Source organism: Neoarius graeffei, chromosome 1 (genome assembly GCF_027579695.1).
Source record: "Neoarius graeffei isolate fNeoGra1 chromosome 1, fNeoGra1.pri, whole genome shotgun sequence".
NCBI lineage: Eukaryota > Metazoa > Chordata > Actinopteri > Siluriformes > Ariidae > Neoarius > Neoarius graeffei.
In genome coordinates, this window is record NC_083569.1 from 45,818,053 (window position 1) to 45,840,996 (window position 22,944).

The 22,944-nt window shown below is 42.8% G+C and overlaps 1 protein-coding gene across 1 annotated transcript; it reads right to left on the reverse strand.

The window, feature by feature from the left end:
- Positions 1-2,000: 2,000 nt before the first annotated feature.
- Positions 2,001-22,681, reverse strand: abcf2a (ATP-binding cassette, sub-family F (GCN20), member 2a). Its single transcript, XM_060932663.1, has 15 exons — positions 22,590-22,681; positions 17,840-18,024; positions 12,610-12,822; positions 10,170-10,352; positions 7,220-7,391; positions 6,837-6,932; positions 6,489-6,591; positions 6,310-6,405; positions 6,110-6,229; positions 5,904-5,993; positions 3,757-3,867; positions 3,598-3,660; positions 3,308-3,436; positions 2,607-2,810; positions 2,001-2,472 (listed from the first exon to the last, which is right to left on the reverse strand). The coding sequence occupies exons 2-15, from the start codon at positions 17,979-17,981 to the stop codon at positions 2,368-2,370; spliced, it is 1,827 nt and encodes a 608-aa protein (XP_060788646.1). The 5' UTR covers positions 17,982-18,024; positions 22,590-22,681; the 3' UTR covers positions 2,001-2,367.
- Positions 22,682-22,944: the final 263 nt, after the last annotated feature.

Below are 22,944 nucleotides of genomic sequence, written 5' to 3' on the forward strand. Positions count from 1 at the left end.
AAATTTCATTCAAATGTGCATTCTGAATATACAAGTGAATGACAAAGTTATGTCTATCTATAAGGGGAAAAAAAACAGTGAAGGGGAGCGCTACAAAGATGTGTAAAGAATGTGGGTAAAATTGAGAATTAGAAGGAGGTGGGGGGAATCAGAAACTGCTTTTCTTGGGGCAAATTTGATTGGATACAACAGTTTAACACAAAAACCAAATACATGCAATGTGTGTGGTAATATGACAGCCATATGGCTTCACTCGTTTGCACAGTGGGGAATGGGGCCATAGGTTCTCCAGATATTTTAGGTTGAGATCAGTGTATTTTCCCCACTGAGCTCTATATAAAATCTGGAGAGCTCATAGGCTCGTCAGAGTGAAGCCATCTGGCCACCATCTTACCACTCATATCATGTGTATTTGGCTTGTGTTTTAAACTGTCTTATCTGATCAAACTTACCTCAAGAACCCCTCCCTTCATTACCTCCTCTTATTTTCTCAATTTTACCCACATTCCTTACTTATCTTTATAGCCCTCCTCCTCACTGTTTTTTTTTCTCCTTTTCCAGTCCAGTCTCTGATCATTTGTTGAATGGCTGTCTATTTTTAGGGAGATTATTTCAGTTTCTCTTATACACTCTCTTACTCTTTCGTACAGTTCTTCCTTTCTATCTATTACAGTATAATACCAACACAAAGGCTGTACAATACTTCCTTTTTATTTAGGACAGTTGTTGAAACAGGATTACCCCCCCCCCATCATATTATCTGCCATTTTCACAGTCATGTCTTAACAGTATTTACTGGGGCACATAATTAACTGTCAGAATATCCATGCAGCTTGCGACCAATAAATACTGTTAAGACAGGACTGTGAGAACAAAGGGAAAATAATCCTGTTTCAACAACTGTCCTCAATAGAAAGGAAGTATTGTACAGCCTGTGTGTTGGTATAGAAATAGATAGAAGAAATATATTAGAGAAAGATACACTGTATAAGAGAAAACGTGAAATCTCCATTGAAATAATAGTAGTAAAAAGAGCAATTCCCAAAAAAAAGACAAAGAAAAAACTGAAGGGGAGCACTATAAAAGATATGTAAGGAATGGAGGTAAAGTGGAGGAAATAAGGATGTGGTAATGAAGTGGGTGGGGAACATCAGGAGATACTTTTCTTGGGGCAAATTTGATCGGATACAACAGTTTAAGACATAAGCCAAATGCACACAATGAGAGTGGTAAAATGGGGGCCAGATGGCTTCACTCATCTCTACAGCAGGAAATAGGCTATGAGCTCTCCAGATTTTATATAGAGATCTGTCCATTTTCCTCACCCACATTTCAAACAAGTCCTGCCTTCTAAGCCAGGATTGGCTAGATAAACTTGGTGCCCTGCATTTGGATTGGCCAATTTTTCTGGCTCATGAGCAATGTGGCTTACTCTGCACTCACTGGGAAGCAGGAAATAATTGTATGCATAATGTGGGTAGGATTTAAAAAAAGGCACCCACAATAGCACAGACATCTACTGTAGTATGTTAGGTAGCCAATATCTGTACTGGGTATCACTCTAGGGGCAGTGTAATGAGCTGTGTGTGTGTGTGTGTGTGTGTGTGTGTTCGTGTTCACAGGGGTGGGGGCTTCGCCGAATAAATTACTGTTTGCACATGTTCATGTACTCACCTTTAACTGTCACCTCTACCATTTTCTAAACCAAAACACCACACCCAAAAAGCACAATAATGCAGGAAGTGAAGAAAGCAACTGGCTGTGCCCTAAACTACACAGGGGTGTTTAGTATAGTACATAACAGAGAGCGTACTATTTAGGATGATGGTGTGAATTCAGAAGTCTCAAAACAACTCAAGACCAAAATGTAACATTGCTACGTTAATAACAGCTTTAGTCATCTTACTGTACAAGTTAAAGCATAAATTTAATACAGGTCTGACTTCCATTCTGATGAGAAACTTTGACAAAGAGGTAACAATACCACAGTAACATCCAAGTACTGACAAAGGTACTTTTATTCAGTTATACTCAGACAAGTCCATTATTGCAGATACAGCATTAAATACTTGAAAAATAGCTCTTTAAGAGCCCATGTACATCAGTGATGCATCAGCTGTTGATGCACTTAAAAGGAAAAAAACAAAACAAAAAAAACCCACTATGAAATGTCCTGAAATTATGCTTAAGTGCATACCTGCTTTGATTTTTAATTTAGACAAGAATAAGACGAAAAATAAATTAAAAAAAAAATGCAAAACTGTAGACGTCTTTGCAACAGATGGTATTTCAGGTGCATGCATGCTTTGCCAAGGGAAGCAATAGTAGAGATGCTGACTGCCTTGGATGAAAGAGGCAATGCATGCGTTATACATGTTTGATTTTGGCTTTCAGATGTTCTTTGTAGGCCAAGATGTCCTGACTCCATTTGGTGATGGTCTGATTTTCACAAACCCAGATCTCCTGTGCTACCTATTAGCACGAATGCAGAGATGAATGAATTTAGTTTCCAAAGCAAAAGGCAAACTGTAGTTAAAACAAAACAAAACAAGCAAGCAAACAAAAACAAACAAAACCCAAGACCTCAGAACATTTTCAAAAATCACCTGCTGGATGAGTCTGAAGTCGTGGCTGACCAGCATCATTCCCCCTTCAAAGTCATTGATGGCCTCAGCTAGTGCGTCAATGGTTTCGATGTCCAGGTGATTGGTAGGCTCGTCCAGGAAGAGCATGTGAGGGTTCTGCCAGGCCAACCAGGCAAAGCACACGCGGCACTTCTGACCATCGGACAGATTCCTGATGGGACTCACCTGGCATTTAAAAAAAAAAAAAAAAAAAAGGGCAACAAGAAATACCATTAGGCTCAAGGTCACTTTGTAAGACTTCAGTCATTAAGTACCAAACATAAATAAAATCCATTATTAAAATGCAGGACATGGTCACAACAGGGGAAAAAAAAAAAAGCCTCAATCAAATATTGCATAAAAATTTCTCTCAATTATTGGTCTGAATTTAGTAACCTTAAAGCGGATAATTCACAAAAGGAAAATTTAATCTTATTAAAAGGCTTAAATTGCCATGTCTCTTCACTATAGGGACCACAGAGCTCCAACTCCAGGATCAGGACTGTTGAGAAGTTTCAAATTTCCACTTCATGAATACAAGGTCCTTTCAAATACATTTTTCCTTCTGTTTGTAAAACTTCAGTTTCGACTCAGTAAGGAACGGAGCAGGAGCTGGGAGACGATGCATGTCCATGCCTTATGCAAACCTACAAAATGTTCCTGTGCCAAGACCGGGAACTAACCTGCTGTTTGCCAGTGAGCCCGTAGCGTCCGATGATCTTCCTCATCTCCTCTTTCTCCTTGATCTCTGGGTAGCACTTCATCATGTACTCCAGAGGAGATAGGTCCAGATCCAACTGCTCTGTCAGATGCTAAAGTAAAGAAAGAAAAAATGAAGCCACAGGTAAAGACACCCAATTACTACATAAAATACCAGAATAATTCCTTTGGTCTGCCATCCCCCCCAAGAAGTTGGTTTAATCAGAAAGTGCATTAAAAAAACTAAGATGGCAGAGTGCCTGATTTGTAGTACCTGGTGATATCTGCCGATCTTGACATGGGAGTGCTTTCTGATCATACCATCAGTGGGGAGTAGCTGAGTGAAGAGGGGTAAAACATGAGTCTAAAAATCAGCACACAATATTTCAACACCCTACGCACAAACGTAAAAAAACAACAATAAAAAACATACCTCCCCAGTGAGCAGTTTCAATAGTGTGGATTTGCCAGCCCCGTTGGGCCCCACAAGGGCCACTCTGGTATCCAAGTCAATTCCAAACTCCAGATTTTTATAAATGATTGGCTGGGGAGGGAGTGGAATGTGAGAACATTAGTCTCCTCAAGAGGGCACTGCAGGATCGAGACAAGGGCTGCATATGCACAAACTGCTTCATAAATCCCTGTCTTCTACTTTCAAACAACTGATTAGTGCAAGGCTGTCATGGAAACACAACATGGATGTACAAAGCTCATCACTAGCAGGTCAAGTCACATAACTTTACAATAGTTAAGTCTCTAAAGAGACTGGAGCTGCAAGTTAAAGTCAAATCAAATCCTGAGACAGCAAGAGGACTTGCAGTGCTTTGAAAAAGTGTTCATACCCCTTGAACTTTTTCACATTTTTCCACCTTACAACCACGAACTTAAAATTTTTTTATTGAGATTTTATGTGATAGACCAACACAGAGTAGCACATAATTGTGAAGTGAAACGAAAATGATAAATGGTCTTCAAAATTTTAAGCAAATAAAAATCTGAAAAATGTGATGTGCATTAGTATTCAGTCCCCCTGCGTCAATACTTTGTAGAGCCACCTTTTGCTGCAATTACAGCTGCAAGTCTTTTGTGGTATGTCTCTACCAGCTTTGCACATCTAGACACTGAAATTTTTGCCCATTCTTCTTTGCAAAATAGCTCAAGCTCAGCCAGATTGGATGGAGAGCGTCTGTGAACAGCAATTTTCAAGTCTTGCCACAGATGCTCAATGGGATTTAGGTCTGGACTTTGACTGGGCCATTCTAACACATGAATATTCTTTGATCTAAACCGTTCCATTGTAGCTCTGGCTGTATGTTTAGGGTCATTGTCTTGCTGGAAGGTGAATCTCCTTCCCAGTCTCAAGTCTTTTGCAGCCTCCAACAGGTTTTCTTCCAGGATTGCCCTGTATTTAGCTCCATCCATCTTCCCATCAACTCTGACCAGCTTCCCTGTCCCTGCTGAAGAAAAGCATCCCCATAGCATGATGCTGCCGCCACCATGTTTCACAGTGGGGATGGTGTGTGCAGGGTGATGAGCAGTGTTAGTTTTCCACCACACAAAGCGCTTTGCATTTAGGCCAAAAAGTTCAACTTTAGTCTCACCTGACCAAAGCACCTTCTTCCACATGTTTGCTGTGTCCGCTACATGGCTTCTTATGCCTGTCTTTCAACAATGGCTTTCTTCTTGCCACTCTTCCAAAAAGACCAGATTTGTGGAGTGTACGACTGATACTTGTCCTGTGCACAGATTCTCCCACCTGAGCTGTGGATTTCTGCAGCTCCTCCAGAGTGATCATGGGCCTCTTGGCTGCTTCTCTGACCAGTGCTCTCCTTGCTCGCTCTGTCAGTTTAGGTGGACGGCCATGTCTTGGTAGGTTTGCAGTTGTGCCACACTTTTTCCATTTTTGAATGATGGATTGAACAGTGCTTCTTGAGATGTTCAGAGCTTGGGATATTTTTTTATAACCTAACTCTGCTTTAAACTTCTCCAGAACTTTATCCCTGACCTGTCTGGTGAGTTCTTTGGTTTTCATGATGCTGTTTGTTCTTCACTGTTCTCTAACAAACCACTGAGGCCTTCACAGAACAAGTGTATTTATGCCGAGAGTAAATTACACACAGTAGGACTCTATTAACTAATTAGATGACTTCTGAAGGCAACTGATTGCACTGGATTGTATTTAGAGGTATCAGAGTACAGGGGGCTGAATACTAATGTACACCACATTTTTCAGATTTTTATTTGTTTAAAATTTTGAAGACCATTTATCATTTTCGTTTCACTTCACAATTGTGTGCTACTCTGTGTTGGTCTATCACATAAAATCTCAATAAAAATCTTCTGCAAGGTGGAAAAATGTGAAAAAGTTCAAGGGGTACGAATACTTTTTCAAGGCACTGAAGCTTAAAGGCAAGTCAAGCTTCAAGTAAAGAAATTGCGATCAAGTCCATGATGAAGGCTGTATCAGTTATTTTTGGTCAGGTGGAAAGCGTAGCCTTAACCCCGAAGTGCAGACATGACCCAGCTGTGAAATTTTCTGAGGATGTACTGAAGCCACTGTTGCTTGGTGGCCATTCCTACCGTGTTATCCGAATATCTGAAGCTGACGTTTTGAACCATGATGACTGGAGGAGGGATCTTCCCACAGGAAGGAAAGTAAAATGACAGTGTCTGGAAGGTGAGAGAGAAAGTATTCAGACTTGCATCACAAGCTGTGATGAGTAAATTCCCCATTTCCTTTCATCAGGGTGTGTCAATCAGGGCAGACAGTACACAAGAAGGCTCACCTTGTCGTTCACTACACGTTCAGTCAGCCCTGAGGCAACCATTTTCTGCAGTGTTTTCTCTTTGCTCTGTGCCTGCCGGGCCAGCTTGGCTGAGCCGTGACCAAACCGTGCTATGTAATTCTGTAGAAGGATGAGAAGTGTTATCTTATTGTCCAAATTAAGATTAGCAATAGCTTCAAAAACTCCATGGGCAACTCCACCTTCATGTGTGCAATCTGATCCTGCTCCCAGTTAAAGCGTTTCATCTGGTTCTCCTCCAATTCTTCTCTGGTTTTCACATACTGGTCATAATTACCCTACACAGAACACACACAGTCGCAATAACTTTCACTGCCTGGAAAGCATCAGATGAACTAAAATCTCGAGAGCCCGTTCTTACCGTGTAGTATTTCAGCTTGCGCTGGTGCAGGTGGATGATGTTGGTGCACACACCATTGAGGAAGTCTTGAGAATGGGATATCAAAACCAGAATTCGTTTGAATCTACGAGAGAATTGAAGGGTTGATGGTGAGATGCGAAACGTGAAACACATTTGACATACTGCCTGCTAAGGTTGCACAGTCAGATCAGTTAAACGCTTCGGTCTGGTTTTTGTCAAAGCCCCAGCCGTAGTGAGAAACAAACTGCTTGATGGCGGAGCTACAATTCGGCCTTTTGTTTACATCACGTCAGCAGACAACCAGCTGAGAACTCAAGCTTGATTGAATGTAAAGAAAGTTAAACATACTGCTTTAGTTCTTCCTCCAGCCACACGCATGCATCCAGGTCCAAGTGGTTGGTAGGCTCATCCAGGAGCAGCATGAAGGGTTTGAGGAACAGCGCTCTGGAAACAAAACAAAACAAAAAAACCCACATGTCAGCGGAATCTTTAATTTCACAAAGAATTTCGACTTGGAGCTGCAGAAATCAGAAATACGCTTCTAACAGTTTTTGTCACGGCACAGCTGCACAGCAGGTAACTGCTTGGCATCTGTGCTATCATTCGGCCTTTTGTTGCATCATCTTTCAGCAGCTAGTAAGTTAGTACGGGTTTACCAAGGTGCCAATTCCACCAGTGAAACCCAGCACTTGAGTACAAGGGCGCAACTGAGAGTTCTATGGTGCATTTACCTGGCGAGAGCAACACGCATCCTCCAGCCACCACTGAAGTCTTTGAGCTTTTTCTGCTGCATTGCAGCGGTGAACCCGAGGCCGTGAAGGATACGGGATGCTCGCATCTCTGCCTGGTCTGCATCCAGCTCCTCCAGTCGTTCATACAGCTCCATCAGCTTCTCACACTCGGCTAACAAGCAGGCATTAGACCAAAAAATAATAATAATTAAAATCACTTGCTTGCTTGCTTACAGGCATAAATACCAAAGACACAAAGTACTTGTTTCTCATCCAGAGTCCACCTCCTTAAAAACAAAAGCCATTAAGGAAAGTGCTCAGAAAGAAAACTATACTGTACCACGCCTAGGAAAGGAAGCTATGACAGAATAGCCCCTATGAAAACGTGGAAAGCCCTTAACAGAGCTTTGACATAGTGAGCTACAGTGCTCAGCGTAAATGAGTGCACCCCCTTTGAAAAGTAACATTTTAAACAAACAATTTCCAAAATGTTGACAAGACAAAGTTTAATAGAGCATCTGTTTAACTTATAGGTTAATAATATAACTTAGATTACACATTTTTCAGTTTTACTCAAATTAGGGTGGTGCAAAAATGAGTACACCCCACTAGGGCCGCACGATATCAGAAAAATATGCGATATTCGATAACATGACTGAATATCTCGATATCGATATGTATCACGATAATTAAATATATAAATGTTTTTCTTACCTCTACTCACCGTTCTGCCCTGTATCTAGCATTTAAAAAAAAAAAAAAAAACACCCAATGCATCGCTTCCATTCCAACATTATTTTTTATTGGAAAAACATGGCTACACCTGCAATGGTGTCCATCAATCATCTTTAAATCTCTTAATTTTTGTGAGCGCAGCAGAAAATGTCTTAAGTTGAAGTAAACAAAAAACTGAAAACTACATTACATTAACATAAAGTATTCAAAATGGCAATTTCAGCGGCTCCCGGGAGATGAAGGTGAGCGACACAGATTCACCATAAACTCAAACACAATCTGTTAATAACACATGCGGGTGAGAGAGCAGTGGTGTGTGTGTGTGTGAGAGAGAGAGAGAGAGAGAGAGAGAGAGAGAGAGAGAGAGAGCGCGGTTTTATGCTTCTGTACAGCAGTGTTTGTCCCAGTGAGCCGCCCCACCACTGTTTTACAGGTACATGTCTTGCAAAGTACCTGAGTTTGCAGTACATCACCCCTCCTGAATCCAAAGTACTTCCAAATAGCAAATGTGCATTTTTTTTTTTGAAACCAGTTCCTCCTCACACAAGTTTGTCTCACCACACTTGCTCCCGCCTTCCGCCATCACCACGAGGCTTTTACTTGTTTTGCAATAGGGGCAGAGTTATCCCGCGGCGCTTGTTGACATTCAAATGTGATTGGACGGCACAGAAAAATGTGCCTTTTATCGAAATTTAAGTAATTTTTGCGGTATGTGTATCGCAAACTATGATATCGCGATATCAATACTTTTTCAATATATTGTGCAGCCCTACACCCCACAACAAAAACTACTACATCTAGTACTTTGTATGGCCTCCATGATTTTTAATGACAGCACCAAGTCTTCTAGGCATGGAATGAACAAGTTGGCGACATTTTGCAACATCAATCTTTTTCCATTCTTCAACAATGACCTCTTTTAGTGACTGGATGCTGGATGGAGAGTGATGCTCAACTTGTCTCTTCACAATTCCCCATAGGTGTTCGATTGGGTTCAGATCAGGAGACATACTCGGCCACTGAATCACTTTCACCCTGTTCTTCTTCAGAAATCCAACAGTGGCCTTAGATGTGTGTTTAGTCATGTTGGAAAAGTGCACAACGACCAAGGGCACGGAGTGATGGTAGCATCTTCTCTTTCAGTATAGAGCAATACGTCTGTGAATTCATGATGCCATCAATGAAATGCAGCTCCCCGACACCAGCAGCACTCATGCAGCCCCACATAAGGACACTGCCACCACCATGTTTCACTGTAGGCACCGTGCATTTTTCTTTGGATTCCTCACCTTTGCGACGCCATACAGTTTTGAAGCCATCAGTTCCAAAAACATTTATCTTGGTCTCATCACTCCAGAGTATAGAGTCCCAGTAGTCTTCATCTTTGTCAGCATGGGCCCTGGCAAACTCTAGGCGGGCTTTTTTGCACCTGGGCTTTAGGAGAGGCTTCTTTTGTGGATGGCATCCATGCATGCCATTCCTCTGCAGTGTACGCCGTATTGTGTCACAGGAAATAGTCGCCCCAGTTTGGCTTTCTACTTCTTTAGCGAACTTGCATGCCGATTTTCTTCAACCTTTCTCATCAGAAGACGCTCCTGTCGAGGTGTTAACTTCCGTGGACGACCTGGACGTCTCTGTGAGATGGTTGCAGTTCCAACTTTCTTAAATTTTTGTACCACTTTTGCTACAGTATTCTGACTGATAAGTAAAGCTTTGCTGATCTTCTTGTAGCCTTCACCTTCGTGGCGTAAAGAAGTTATTTTCTTTCTCAGGTCTTGTGTCATTTCTCTTCCATGTGGTGCCATTGCTGACAGCATGAAATGGGGAGGGGTTTTTCTTTAAGTAACAACCTTTTATAGTCAACTGTCTGCTGGACACCTGTGTAATGACTGATTAGACTCAACTGTGATTGTATTCTTGTTAAATTAGACATTTGTAGTTTACAATTTAGCTTTGCTCCAGAGACTTTCAGTGGGGTGTACTCATTTTCGCACAACCCTAATTTGAGTAAAACTGAAAAATGTGTAATCTAAGTTATATTATTAACCTTACTTTCCCGTTATAAGTTAAACAGATGTTCTATTAAACTTTGTCTCGTCAACATTTTGGAAATTGTTTGTGTTCGTTGAGATACTGTTTAAAATGTTACTTTTCAAAGGGGGTGCACTCATTTATGCTCAGCACTGTATAGTATGGCAGCAAACTTGTAACTCACAGTCTTCGTGAGCAAGCCTCTCTGCCTCTCTCTCCAGCTTGAGCCTCTCCTCGTCCACCTCCATCACACACTGCAGTGCCGTCTTCTCACTTGGAGCCATTTCACGCGTCAAGTGGTAAATGTCAATGTGCTCTGGAATGGGCACCTCTCTGTGACCGATGGCTGACAGAAGCATAGATTTACCTGGACAAAAGGAGGTTTTACACTGCCATTATAGTGGTTTTATTTAAATACATTCGACAGATAGAAAGATCAAAGAGATACGAGAATGCTTAAATGTCATTAATAATCTACGCTTGGCTGAACGCAAAGCAAGCTATATTCACCCATTCTAGTCCAAACATTACTTTTGTCATTTAATTCACAAACTACAAAAGGGGAGATGATAGTCTTAGCTTTCATTTACAACCCCGATTCCAAAAAAGGTTAGGACAAAGAACAAATTGTAAAAAGAAACAGAATGCAATGATGTGGAAGTTTCAAAATTCCATATTTTATTCAGAATAGAACATAGATGACATATCAAATGTTTAAACTGAGAAAATGTATCATTTAAAGAGAAAAATTAGGTGATTTTTAAATTTCATGACAACACATGTCAAAAAAGTTGGGACAAGGCCATGTTTACCACTGTGAGACATCCCCTTTTCTCTTTACAACAGTCTGTAAACGTCTGGGGACTGAGGAGACAAGTTGCTCAAGTTTAGGGATAGGAATGTTAACCCATTCTTGTCTAATGTAGGATTCTAGTTGCTCAACTGTCTTAGGTCTTTTTTGTCGTATCTTCCGTTTTATGATGCGCCAAATGTTTTCTATGGGTGAAAGATCTGGACTGCAGGCTGGCCAGTTCAGTACCCGGACCCTTCTTCTACGCAGCCATGATGCTGTAATTGATGCAGTATGTGGTTTGGCATTGTCATGTTGGAAAATGCAAGGTCTTCCCTGAAAGAGACGTCGTCTGGATGGGAGCATATGTTGCTCTAGAACCTGGATATACCTTTCAGCATTGATGGTGTCTTTCCAGATGTGTAAGCTGCCCATGCCACACGCACTAATGCAACCCCAGACCATCAGAGATGCAGGCTTCTGAACTGAGCGCTGATAACAACTTGGGTCGTCCTTCTCCTCTTTAGTCCGAATGACACGGCGTCCCTGATTTCCATAAAGAACTTCAAATTTTGATTTGTCTGACCACAGAACAGTTTTCCACTTTGCCACAGTCCATTTTAAATGAGCCTTGGCCCAGAGAAGACGTCTGCGCTTCTGGATCATGTTTAGATACGGCTGCTTCTTTGAACTATAGAGTTTTAGCTGGCAACGGCGGATGGCACGGTGAATTGTGTTCACAGATAATGTTCTCTGGAAATATTCCTGAGCCCATTTTGTGATTTCCAATACAGAAGCATGCCTGTATGTGATGCAGTGCCGTCTAAGGGCCCGAAGATCACGGACACCCAGTATGGTTTTCCGGCCTTGACCCTTACGCACAGAGATTCTTCCAGATTCTCTGAATCTTTTGATGATATTATGCACTGTAGATGAGGATATGTTCAAACTCTTTGCAATTTTACACTGTCGAACTCCTTTCTGATATTGCTCCACTATTTGTCGGTGCAGAATTAGGGGGATTGGTGATCCTCTTCCCATCTTTACTTCTGAGAGCCACTGCCACTCCAAGATGCTCTTTTTATACCCAGTCATGTTAATGACCTATTGCCAATTGACCTAATGAGTTGCAATTTGGTCCTCCAGCTGTTCCTTTTTTGTACCTTTAACTTTTCCAGCCTCTTATTGCCCCTGTCCCAACTTTTTTGAGATGTGTTGCTGTCATGAAATTTCAAATGAGCCAATATTTGGCATGAAATTTCAAAATGTCTCACTTTCGACATTTGATATGTTGTCTATGTTCTATTGTGAATACAATATCAGTTTTTGAGATTTGTAAATTATTGCATTCTGTTTTTATTTACAATTTGTACTTTGTCCCAACTTTTTTGGAATCGGGGTCGTAGTTGCATTTGTAATACATTAGTAAAATGCTAAGTTTGATAGATTACCAGCTTGAGCAACCATAATCCTGGCCAGCTCGCTCACATCTACACCAGGTATGCACTGCTCGTGTAGGAGCATTTTCACAGTACCTTCTGATCATGACCCGGAGTAACACCACTGCATGATTGTGTCCAAGTTCCTTCTTTTGCAGTGCTATTACTTGTTACATCCCTGATCCTTGCTGGCCAATGGTACGTACATTATGGTTTTCAGAACTATGACTTCCAAAATAAGCTCAGTCCTAACTTGTGACTAGATTCCAACACTTAAGCGCTAAGCCTTCTTCCAAACTGCATGGTCACAGATATCCTGCACTTTCTGCTCAGTTGGCCAATAGACAGTTTGGGCTGATTCTCCTACAGCTCTTACCTGAAAGAATAAACCATACCTGTTCCGTTGAGTCCGATGAGGCCGTAGCGGCGACCCGAGTTGAGCTCCAGACAGGTATCGCTGAGCAGTTCCTGTCCGTGGAAAGTCAGCGATAGACTGCTGATGTGCACATCTGTGCTGTTCGGATGAGATGCCAGCACCCCTGTAACAGCACGTGCCTCTGTCTTCTTCAACTCAAACTCATCCAGCTCCTTAGTAAGACTGGCTATTCCTGGGGGGGGGGGGAGAATAGATAGATAGATAGATAAAAACAAATAAAGACCAATAGTCTTGAAATGAACTTCCACACAATGACTCAAATCAACGAAAGAACATCACTGGACATCTTTGATACACTTTAGGTCGTGAACTGGAACACGCATCCCACTGTAATTTGCCAGGTCAGATTTGCAGTTCTGCAGCAAAACTGCATTCGTCATTTGTTCTTCTATGAACAAATGTATTATGCTGTGCATCAGTGAACTTGTTCTCATATTCATTCTTTATGGCAAGACATGTAAATACAGGAGGACATTCGTAAAAGAACAATGTCACATGAAAAAGCATGTTATGGTAGCGTGGGGAAATAAGGCCGGACCAGCGGACATTGACTGGTAATTTTTGCATTTGTCCATCTGTATTTAAAAAATCAAACCAGATGGCCCATGAAAAGTGTCAAGAAACAGGTCTAATCTACTAATTTTCTTCCAAATGTTACACTGGGTGAACACATTCGGTCGTAACATGGCCTGTGAAACAAAGGCCCCCATGGGCCAAACTTAAAAAATTCATAACTCTGCCACCGACGGTCCTAGCACAGCCAAAATTTACAGGCACATCCCTCTCCCCGAGACCTTTTGAACCAGTGCAGGCTCAGCCCGATCTGACGTCAGGAGCGAGCACAGACCATGGAAAGCTTTATCACAAGCCCTGGCTCCAACCGCTCGCATGCACAGAGATTTAAAAATTCATAACTCCACCACCAAAGTTCCTAGCCCTGCCAAAATTTATAAGCACCTCTTTCTCCACCAAGTGGCACGCTAAAGACGACAAAAATAATGCACTCAGTATTGACTGCTTTCATTGTACGATGCAGTTGAACTAGTGTTTTAGGGTTGACAGCATCTGATTAAGAGTTCAGGTTACATGAAGCTTTGCAGTACTCTATTATAAGTGCCAAACTGCCAATCAATGTTATGTGCAGATTTTTTTTTTAATTCATAAGTCGTACGCTTTGGAGGATGGAGATTTAGATTTTAATAGAGTTTTTAATTTTCTTCTATTTTTTTAAGTTCTAGTCCAACAGATTTTAGTTTGAATGCCAAATTATATGAACAGGTCTAGTTTTGAGTCACTGTTACAAACTTACTTGGAATCTCACTCAATTTTAACTCTACTGTGCAAAAATAGTCATATTGTTAATTACTAAATTTCTTAGATTTATTATAAATATAGTATAAAAAAATAGTCATTGTTAACGGTGTTTCATGAGCATTATTAAAGCACGCACAAGTAAGTTGTAACCAACTGGAATATCCTTGCCCCCCATGCTTTTTTTTCTAGACCTGGAACTGGCCTGTGTGCTACTGTTTTCTTGATTATAAGCAAGTGGTTTTTCTTGAATCTTCTGACATTTTCTTGTCAATTACATTACACTTGTAGTGTAATTAGCAACTAATGTCTCATGCAATTTGGCCTTTGAAGATCACACAAAAATGTGCCTGGAAATAGCTGAGAAGCCAGCTCCAGGCATCTAAAACTCTTCAGCTTCCAGGACCCAGACCTCTGGCTGCACTGTTCCATTGTTCAGACAGGCTGAAATTTGGACGGACAGACATCATTTTAAACTTGTCATCCTGTGACAGTCTGCTTAAAATTCCTTATTTCCCCACGCTATTATGGGGTTACTATTAACTAGTACAGTACATTTTAAATAGCTTTAATAGCACAGCTGGGTGCCTGGTGAAACAGCAAAGAAATAACAAGCAGCAATGTTACTGGTGAAAGAGACAAATGCAGCAGGGAGAAATCCTGACCATAATGTTGGTTTATTTATTAAAGGGGGGGGGGGGGGGGGGGGGGGAGAGAGAGATCAGGGCAAGGGTTTTTTTTTTTAATTTAAAAAAAAAAAAAAGTGTGCCATGCCAGCATCTAAAACCATTTCATGGCAGGAGCATTTCTAAAAAAAAGGTATTATATTTCTTCATAAATAAAAAAAGTTACATACATAACCACATTTTTTTTTAAAATAATTAACCAAACGAGATGAATCAGATAAGTCTTCTAAAACTTTGTTGTGGTACCTTGTTAAAAACATCATCCAAAGTACTTGGAGAATAAAATTGTTCCCTTGTGGCATTTACACCAGGATAGCAAAGTGAAGTGTACTTGATTGTTAGATATCCTACAGAAATGGCACAATTGTGGTTCACCCTTTAATAAAAAAAAAAGGCTACTGCTTATAAATAAAATTGTTTTCTGATACCATGTCCATACAGTAAATATAGCATATATATTTACTCTGAGGCAGTAGCCACAAAAATGAAGCTTAATCCAAAAGTGAACAATTTAAAAGGTCACAGCAGTAAAATATACCAGGTGTCTGTACTTTATATTATTCTACTCTTACAGCTTTTGAAACTGAAACCTCTGAACTGAGGCTGACACACACACGCGGTCACCATGACCCAAACTCTTATTTCCCAGAAATGGCCCGGCGCTAGAGCTCAGTGGTCTCAATACTCTTTTCGACAACTTCCTGTAACAACTCAGAAGTGAGTCACATCTACATCACGCATGGGACGCACTGGCTGAAGGCGGCGAGGAAAGGGGGACGACCTGGAGTATATTTCAAAATAGGAACGTGCTTTCCCTTGGTAATAAGCATAAACATGTCTGAAAGCGGTTTCTTTAGTCTAGTCCAGGGCTTTTCAAAGTGTGGGGCGCGCCTCCCCTAGGGGGTGCCAGAGTTCTTCAGGGGGGCGCAACGTCAGGAAAAATAAACCAGAATAAGTTACTATTGCGGACATTTAGCGAACTTCAGCTAGCCTTTGCCAGAGACAAAATGGATCGATTTTTAGTACCTAAAGCTACAGTGAGTGAGGAGACAGAGTCTGGGCCAAGCAAAAAAAGAAGGAAGTATGACCACGATTATTTAAAGTTTGGATTTTCATGGACTGGATCTGAAGATGCTCCACTGCCACAGTGTGTTGTCTGTCAAGAGGTGCTAGCTAACGATGCTATGAGATGTTTAAAATGTGTAAAACAAGATGTTTTTAAAAAAGCACAGATGTTTAAAATGTGTAAGAAAAGATGTTTTAATAAAGCTCATATGTTTTAAATGTGTAAAAAAAAGATGTTTTCAAAAAGCACAGATGTTTAAAATGTGTAAAAGAAAAAAATAAAAATGTGTACACAACAGGGGGCTGTTGTTTATTTGCTCTCTGAGGGGGGCTGACTCTCCCACACTTTGAAAACCCCTGGTCTAGTCCATTTATTTCGAATAGTGAACCGAATTGTATACGCTCACCGGCCATTTTAATAGGAATACTTGTACGCACATGCAGGGTTATTACACTCATTCTTACAACAAGATGACAGTGGCTCCGCCTCCAATATGAGGCGGTAGCCACAAAAAACATGGGCGAGTCTTGAACGGCCAATACGATACCCAGTATCCACCACTTGGCCATGTCTGGTTCAAAATGAGAATAACGGTCATTGATTTCAGGGTTGATTTGAAAAATGGCAAGACATGATATAATTGAGGGTGTTCAGGCAGCTGCTTTCACAACCATAAGCACACAGTGATGGTGTCCATGTGATATCTGGACCAATCACAGACAAGTGGCTCTCAGAACAAGATGTGTTTAAGCACCAGTGATGTCTGGCTCAAACGCTGTACTTATGCTGCCTTCCTTTCAGAAGTGGCGACTATTTTCAGGTATCCACAACGACAGTAACACTACCGTCCATGTTGAGTACAGCAATAAACTGCGTAACTACTTAACACCTGCCTAACAAGAGCTCAGAACTCAGCAAAGCATGCACGAGACAATTATTACTCCATTCACGCGCACACACAAAATCATTTAGTGCCATTATGCTGGAATGGTGTCATGTGGGAACGGAGCAAAATAGTAAATTTGAAACATTAATCTATCCCCTGGCAACGCAACATTAAAGAATAACTGAAGGCAATTTTTTTTTTATCATCAAAATTCTCTCTCATTTTATTAAATATTGGAATGCATTTTTCATAGCCATTTTGTTGCTGCTATAGCGAGTTCTGAGTGTTTGAAATACGCTCTGTAATATATCAGTCCATATGTCAAAGCAATGGCCGTAAACGAGATTCGTTGAGACCTGTGCGAGACATCGTAGGATGGAAGTAAAACATACAGCGCAAATCAAAGTCACCGACATCCGCCAACATCGTCAAAAGACGTTCGAATGCTGACGTAATCAAGCCGGAAGTTGTGTTTGCTTTGATAGCAATCAGGAAAGTTTGAAAAAAGTCGGCATTGATCGTCATTTAAACTCGTTTTTGTGCAATACTTCATTTGGAAAACAGTTTCCAAAATGGCGCCACTGACACCTGGCTGACTCTTCACGTTTCGAAGTCTTGCACAAGTCTCGTGAAGATCACGCGGATAAGCGACGCCTGCCGTGGACCAAACGAACTACATTCAACGTGGCTAAAAACCAAATAGGCCGATAAGTATAATATTTAATTGCAATTAATTGCCAATACGAGTCACGATATAAGGTTACGAAAACATATTTGAATAACATGTTAATTAAGAAATAAAGCAAGTTTTAAAATGACTTCAGTTCCCCTTTAATGGCAGTCTTGCCACAGCTCCAGTGGGACTTGGAACCACTGCATTAACATGTGGCTGCTCATGATGGTGCAGGGACCCTGCATTGGAGCGCTATAATCCAAATCCTCATACCGCCTCACTGTAAAGCAACCAACAGGAAATTCGAATCAAAGAAAGAAAACGCTGGCAGATACAGGCGGAAAGTGGAATTAAGTGTGTGTCGTATCCGGTCTCAAGGCGGTTCATGCTGCATAGCATCCTGTTAAATACAGTCAGATGGGAACACAAGACACCCATTACTCTACCGTCACTGAAATCTACAGTACATGGGAACGAAGATTTGTTATTCATCCTGTGTTTTTTTTTTACATAATACATTAATGTGTTTCATATACAAAAATGGATTGTTTAATGCTTCTGACTCACCATTGAGCTCAGACACACCATTTTCTTGGCTCTCTGGTTTCTCCACCTCACCGTTCGCTTCTTCAGCTTTTTTGGGCCGCTGACGGGCCTTGGCTGCCTCCTTCTTCTTTGCCGCTTTCTTCTTGGCTAAATCAGACGGCATTGTGACAGGGAACAGGAATAAGACGTCCTGGGGATACAGCAAACTGTGGAACAGAAGAAGAGGATGTTACATACGTACATACAACTGACACCGGCCTTCAAAACCAACATGCAGAAATGTGTTAAGATACCGGTAAGAGAGCCCTTTATTATCCCACAAGGGGAAATTTACAGTGTTACAGCAGCAAATTATATAAAGAGAAAAAGGCAGTGAAGGAGTAGTGAAAAAGTACCAAGTATACACTACCGTTCAAAAGTTTGGGGTCACCCAGACAATTTTGTGTTTTCCATGAAAAGTCACACTTTTATTTACCACCATAAGTTGTAAAATGAATAGAAAATATAGTCAAGACATTTTTCTGGCCATTTTGAGCATTTAATCGACCCCACAAATGTGATGCTCCAGAAACTCAGGTGGGGTTTACATTAGACCGTATCAGCAGATCATCAGATTAACGTTTTTAAAACGATTAACATGCACACAGCAACACCAATACACGATTCGCCTGCACACAGCAACACCAATACACAGATACGCTCGGCTCCGCAGGCATCCTGCGCTCCAAATCACTCCGCCCTGAACAGCGAGTGCCCTCTGGAGGGTGCGCACTCCAGCCCTGCGCAGCTCACAGAGCGCACGAGTGAAGTGCACGAGCAGTAATTCGGGACTGAGCCGCTGTGTGTGTGTGATCCCAGTGCATGTCGGGCATGCGCGTCACTTACCACTTGCAAGTGGAAGGATGGGAAGCCTAAAGACAATCATAACTACACAATGGGCAGTATTTGCATCAGTATTTGCAGTATTTTCATACTTTTATACTCTTTAATGAAAGGTGATACAAGGCGGAAGTCCGTGCCGTTTTTCAGCAGTCGTGTCACATGACCAACGCCAGCGAATCAGGAAGGTGGATGTCACAGTGACGTTGTCCAATGAGACGCCAGCTAGAGCTCAGCACAGTGTATCCGCGTATTCTCAATGTTTACACAGCACCGGACCAGACACGATCTGGATTGAATACGTGGACCCTGGCGGATTCCCGTTTCCCGGCGGTTTAATGTAAACGGACAGTGCATCCGCGAAGAAAACGAGACAGATACGGTCTAATGTAAACTTGGCCTCAATCTGCTCAAAGGAAGGTCAGTTTTATAGCTTCTCTAAAGAGCTCAACTGTTTTCAGCTGTGCTAACATGATTGTACAAGGGTTTTCTAATCCTCCATTAGCCTTCTGAGGCAATGAGCAAACACATTGTACCATTAGAACACTGGAGTGAGAGTTGCTGGAAATGGGCCTCTATACACCTATGGAGATATTGCACCAAAAACCACACATTTGCAGCTAGAATAGTCATTTACCACATGAGCAATGTATAGAGTGCATTTCTGATTAGTTAAAGTGATCTTCATTGAAAAGAACAGTGCTTTTCTTTCAAAAATAAGGACATTTCAAAGTGACCCCAAACTTTTGAACAGTAGTGTACAAAAAAGGATATATAAAAGAAATAAACTACACATTTAGAAATAAAAAAATTAACACGTTTGCAGATATACAGTTAACACAAGTGTATTACAAAGGTGGAATTCCACATGCAAGTCGGTATATTGCACAAGAGCCATTTTAACCATGTGTAGCTAGCAGTTCGCTGTAAAGTACTGACGCTGATGGTCAGTATACGTTCAGAGGCGTCTCTGTGGATGTAGAAGAGATCTGGACAGTATTGTTGATTATTGTGAGGAGCGTCTGGTGCCGTGTTTGGTGAGGTGCTGGTTGTCCAGTCTCAGAGCAGTAGGGAGGAAGGAGCTGCTCCTTAACACACCGCAGATGGAGGAGCCGGTCACTGAAGGAGCTGCCCAGTGCTGCTACTGTCTCCTGCAGTGGATGGGAGGTGTTCGTCATAAAGGATGACAACTTGGCCAAGATCCTCCTCTCCACCACTACGTCCACCGAGCCCAGTGCACAGCCCAGGACAGATCCTGCCTTCCTAATCAGCTTGTTAAGTTTTTTCCTCTCTGCTGTTGTGATACTGCTTCCCCAACAGACAACTCCATAGAATATGGACCAGAGTCATAAAAAGAGTTCAGAAGTGGACCTTATGGCACAATCGCCATGATAATGTTTAGGGTTAATGGGATATTAAACCCTTTTACTGGTTTTATCACACTGCTCTGGGCTTCTTTTTGAAGCATGATGACAGCAAGTGTACTTGGTGAGACAGCACACCATTTCCCTCACCAATGGTTTCCTCTGTAGCCAACTAATGACAGGAGTGAGTGAGGAACTAATCGCTGCTTTCCTCAAGTCGACCGTTTAAGTGCTAACATGCAGTTCATAACTGACCAACTTCAGTTATGCAGTTAACACTTTTATACAGAGAACCTGGCTCCTGACTCAGTTACATAACGTAGAAAGCTAAACTCGACAAATGCCGCCCGGCTTACAGTCAGGCCAGACAACTATGCCACCCTCCCCATGCTAACGCCGGCCGTGCCACCCTCCCCATGCTAACCTTGGCCGTGCCACCCTCCCCATGCTAACCTTGGCCGTGCCACCCTCCCCATGCTAACCTTGGCCGTGCCACCCTCCCCATGCTAACCTTGGCCGTGCCACCCTCCCCGTGCTAACCTTGGCCGTGCCACCCTCCCCGTGCTAACGCTAGCCGTGCCACCCTCCCCGTGCTAACGCTAGCCGTGCCACTCTCCCCGTGCTAACGCTAGCTGTGCCACGCTAGCCGTGCCACTCTTCCCATGCCAACTCTAGCCGTGCCACTCTTCCCATGCCAACGCTAGCCGTGCCACTCTTCCCATGCCAACGCTAGCCGTGCCACTCTTCCCATGCCAACGCTAGCCGTGCCACTCTCTCCATGCCAACGCTAGCCGTGCCACTCTCTCCATGCCAACGCTAGCCGTGCCACTCTTCCCATGCCAACGCTAGCCGTGCCACTCCCCCCATGCCAACGCTAGCCGTGCCACTCTTCCCATGCCAACGCTAGCCGTGCCACTCTTCCCATGCCAACGCTAGCCGTGCCACTCTTCCCATGCCAACGCTAGCCGTGCCACTCTTCCCATGCTAACGCTAGCCGTGCCACTCCCCCCATGCCAACGCTAGCCGTGCCACTCCCCCCATGCCAACGCTAGCCGTGCCACTCTTCCCATGCCAACGCTAGCCGTGCCACTCTTCCCATGCCAACGCTAGCCGTGCCACTCTTCCCATGCCAACGCTAGCCGTGCCACTCTCCCCATGCCAACGCTAGCCGTGCCACTCTTCCCATGCTAACCTTAGCCGTGCCACTCTTCCCATGCTAACCTTAGCCGTGCCACTCTTCCCATGCTAACGCTAGCCGTGCCACTCTTCCCATGCTAACGCTAGCCGTGCCACTCTTCCCATGCTAACCTTAGCCGTGCCACTCTTCCCATGCTAACCTTAGCCGTGCCACTCTTCCCATGCTAACCTTAGCCGTGCCACTCTTCCCATGCTAACGCTAGCCGTGCCACTCTTCCCATGCTAACCTTAGCCGTGCCACTCTTCCCATGCTAACCTTAGCCGTGCCACTCTTCCCATACTAACCTTAGCCGTGCCACTCTTCCCATGCTAACCTTAGCCGTGCCACTCTTCCCATGCTAACCTTAGCCGTGCCACTCTTCCCATGCTAACGCTAGCCGTGCCACTCTTCCCATGCTAACCTTAGCCGTGCCACTCTTCCCATGCTAACGCTAGCCGTGCCACTCTTCCCATGCTAACCTTAGCCGTGCCACTCTTCCCATGCTAACCTTAGCCGTGCCACTCTTCCCATGCTAACCTTAGCCGTGCCACTCTTCCCATGCTAACCTTAGCCGTGCCACTCTTCCCATGCTAACGCTAGCCGTGCCACTCTTCCCATGCTAACCTTAGCCGTGCCACTCTTCCCATGCTAACCTTAGCCGTGCCACTCTTCCCATGCTAACCTTAGCCGTGCCACTCTTCCCATGCTAACCTTAGCCGTGCCACTCTTCCCATGCTAACCTTAGCCGTGCCACTCTTCCCATGCTAACCTTAGCCGTGCCACTCTTCCCATGCTAACCTTAGCCGTGCCACTCTTCCCATGCTAACGCTAGCCGTGCTACATCCCTGATAACTAGACAAGCTAAGCAGCTTGAATTAAAAAAAAAAAAGATTCCCTTACTGTCTTAAACCAAGCAGACTGTTTATTTTTAAACCCGTGTTATCAATTATCAACTTAAAACACACAACCACATGAGTTAATCTAAATTAAACCGAGAGAAAGCGAGCTGCTGTGAGACATTTCAGCTCTGCTCACCGCATTGTGTCCTCACTAAACCGGCAACAAGCCGGGCTGCATCCCAAATAACCTCCCACTTTCTACAAAGTGTACTACGTACACCGAAAAAACTATTACTCCCAACGTAATATAGGTTCCCTCTGTAGGGAATAAGGAGTCATTTAGGATTCATCCCCGGCCTACGCCGCCGCTCCGACAAACAGAAATGCTAACTTCATAAACCTTATAATAGTGTTCGCTGTAAGCAAAAAATAGTTAAACAGCCACAGAGTGAGTCAGTAACACTCATTCTGATAAACAGAGTTAAAAACGCGACGCTGTATTAGATAGTTACCTTTACTACTTCTTCTACTTCTACTTGAGCGGTCCCAGTTCACGAACAGGAAATCATCAGCCTCATGGCTTTTCGGTACACGGTGTCGTGACAACGCGCGTTCTCAACACCGGCTCGCCAGCCAATAAGATTTTACAGATTCGTTGACGCCCCGCCCCATGGAGACTGACGTAATAGACGGATTGGGCGTGGCTTTATCTTAATTCGGATGGATTTTTTTCCTCCTTGTGTTCAGTTTATCAACTGTATTATGACTAATATTCTCATAAAACTATATTATCTTTAATTTAGTCTCGAAATGTAAACTAGATTAGAACCTATATAATCAATCACAAACCATATTTACTGAGGTGAA

Coding starts and splice junctions, on each gene's coding strand:
- abcf2a (XM_060932663.1), bottom strand. CDS start 17,981: ATGCCGTCTGATTTAGCCAAGAAGAAAGCGGCAAAGAAGAAGGAGGCA. Junction 3,868..5,903: donor TCAGATATTCGGATAACACG/GTAGGAATGGCC, acceptor CTCCCTCCCCAG/CCAATCATTTATAAAAATCT. Junction 3,661..3,756: donor TGAAACTGCTCACTGGGGAG/GTATGTTTTTTA, acceptor CTCTTCACTCAG/CTACTCCCCACTGATGGTAT.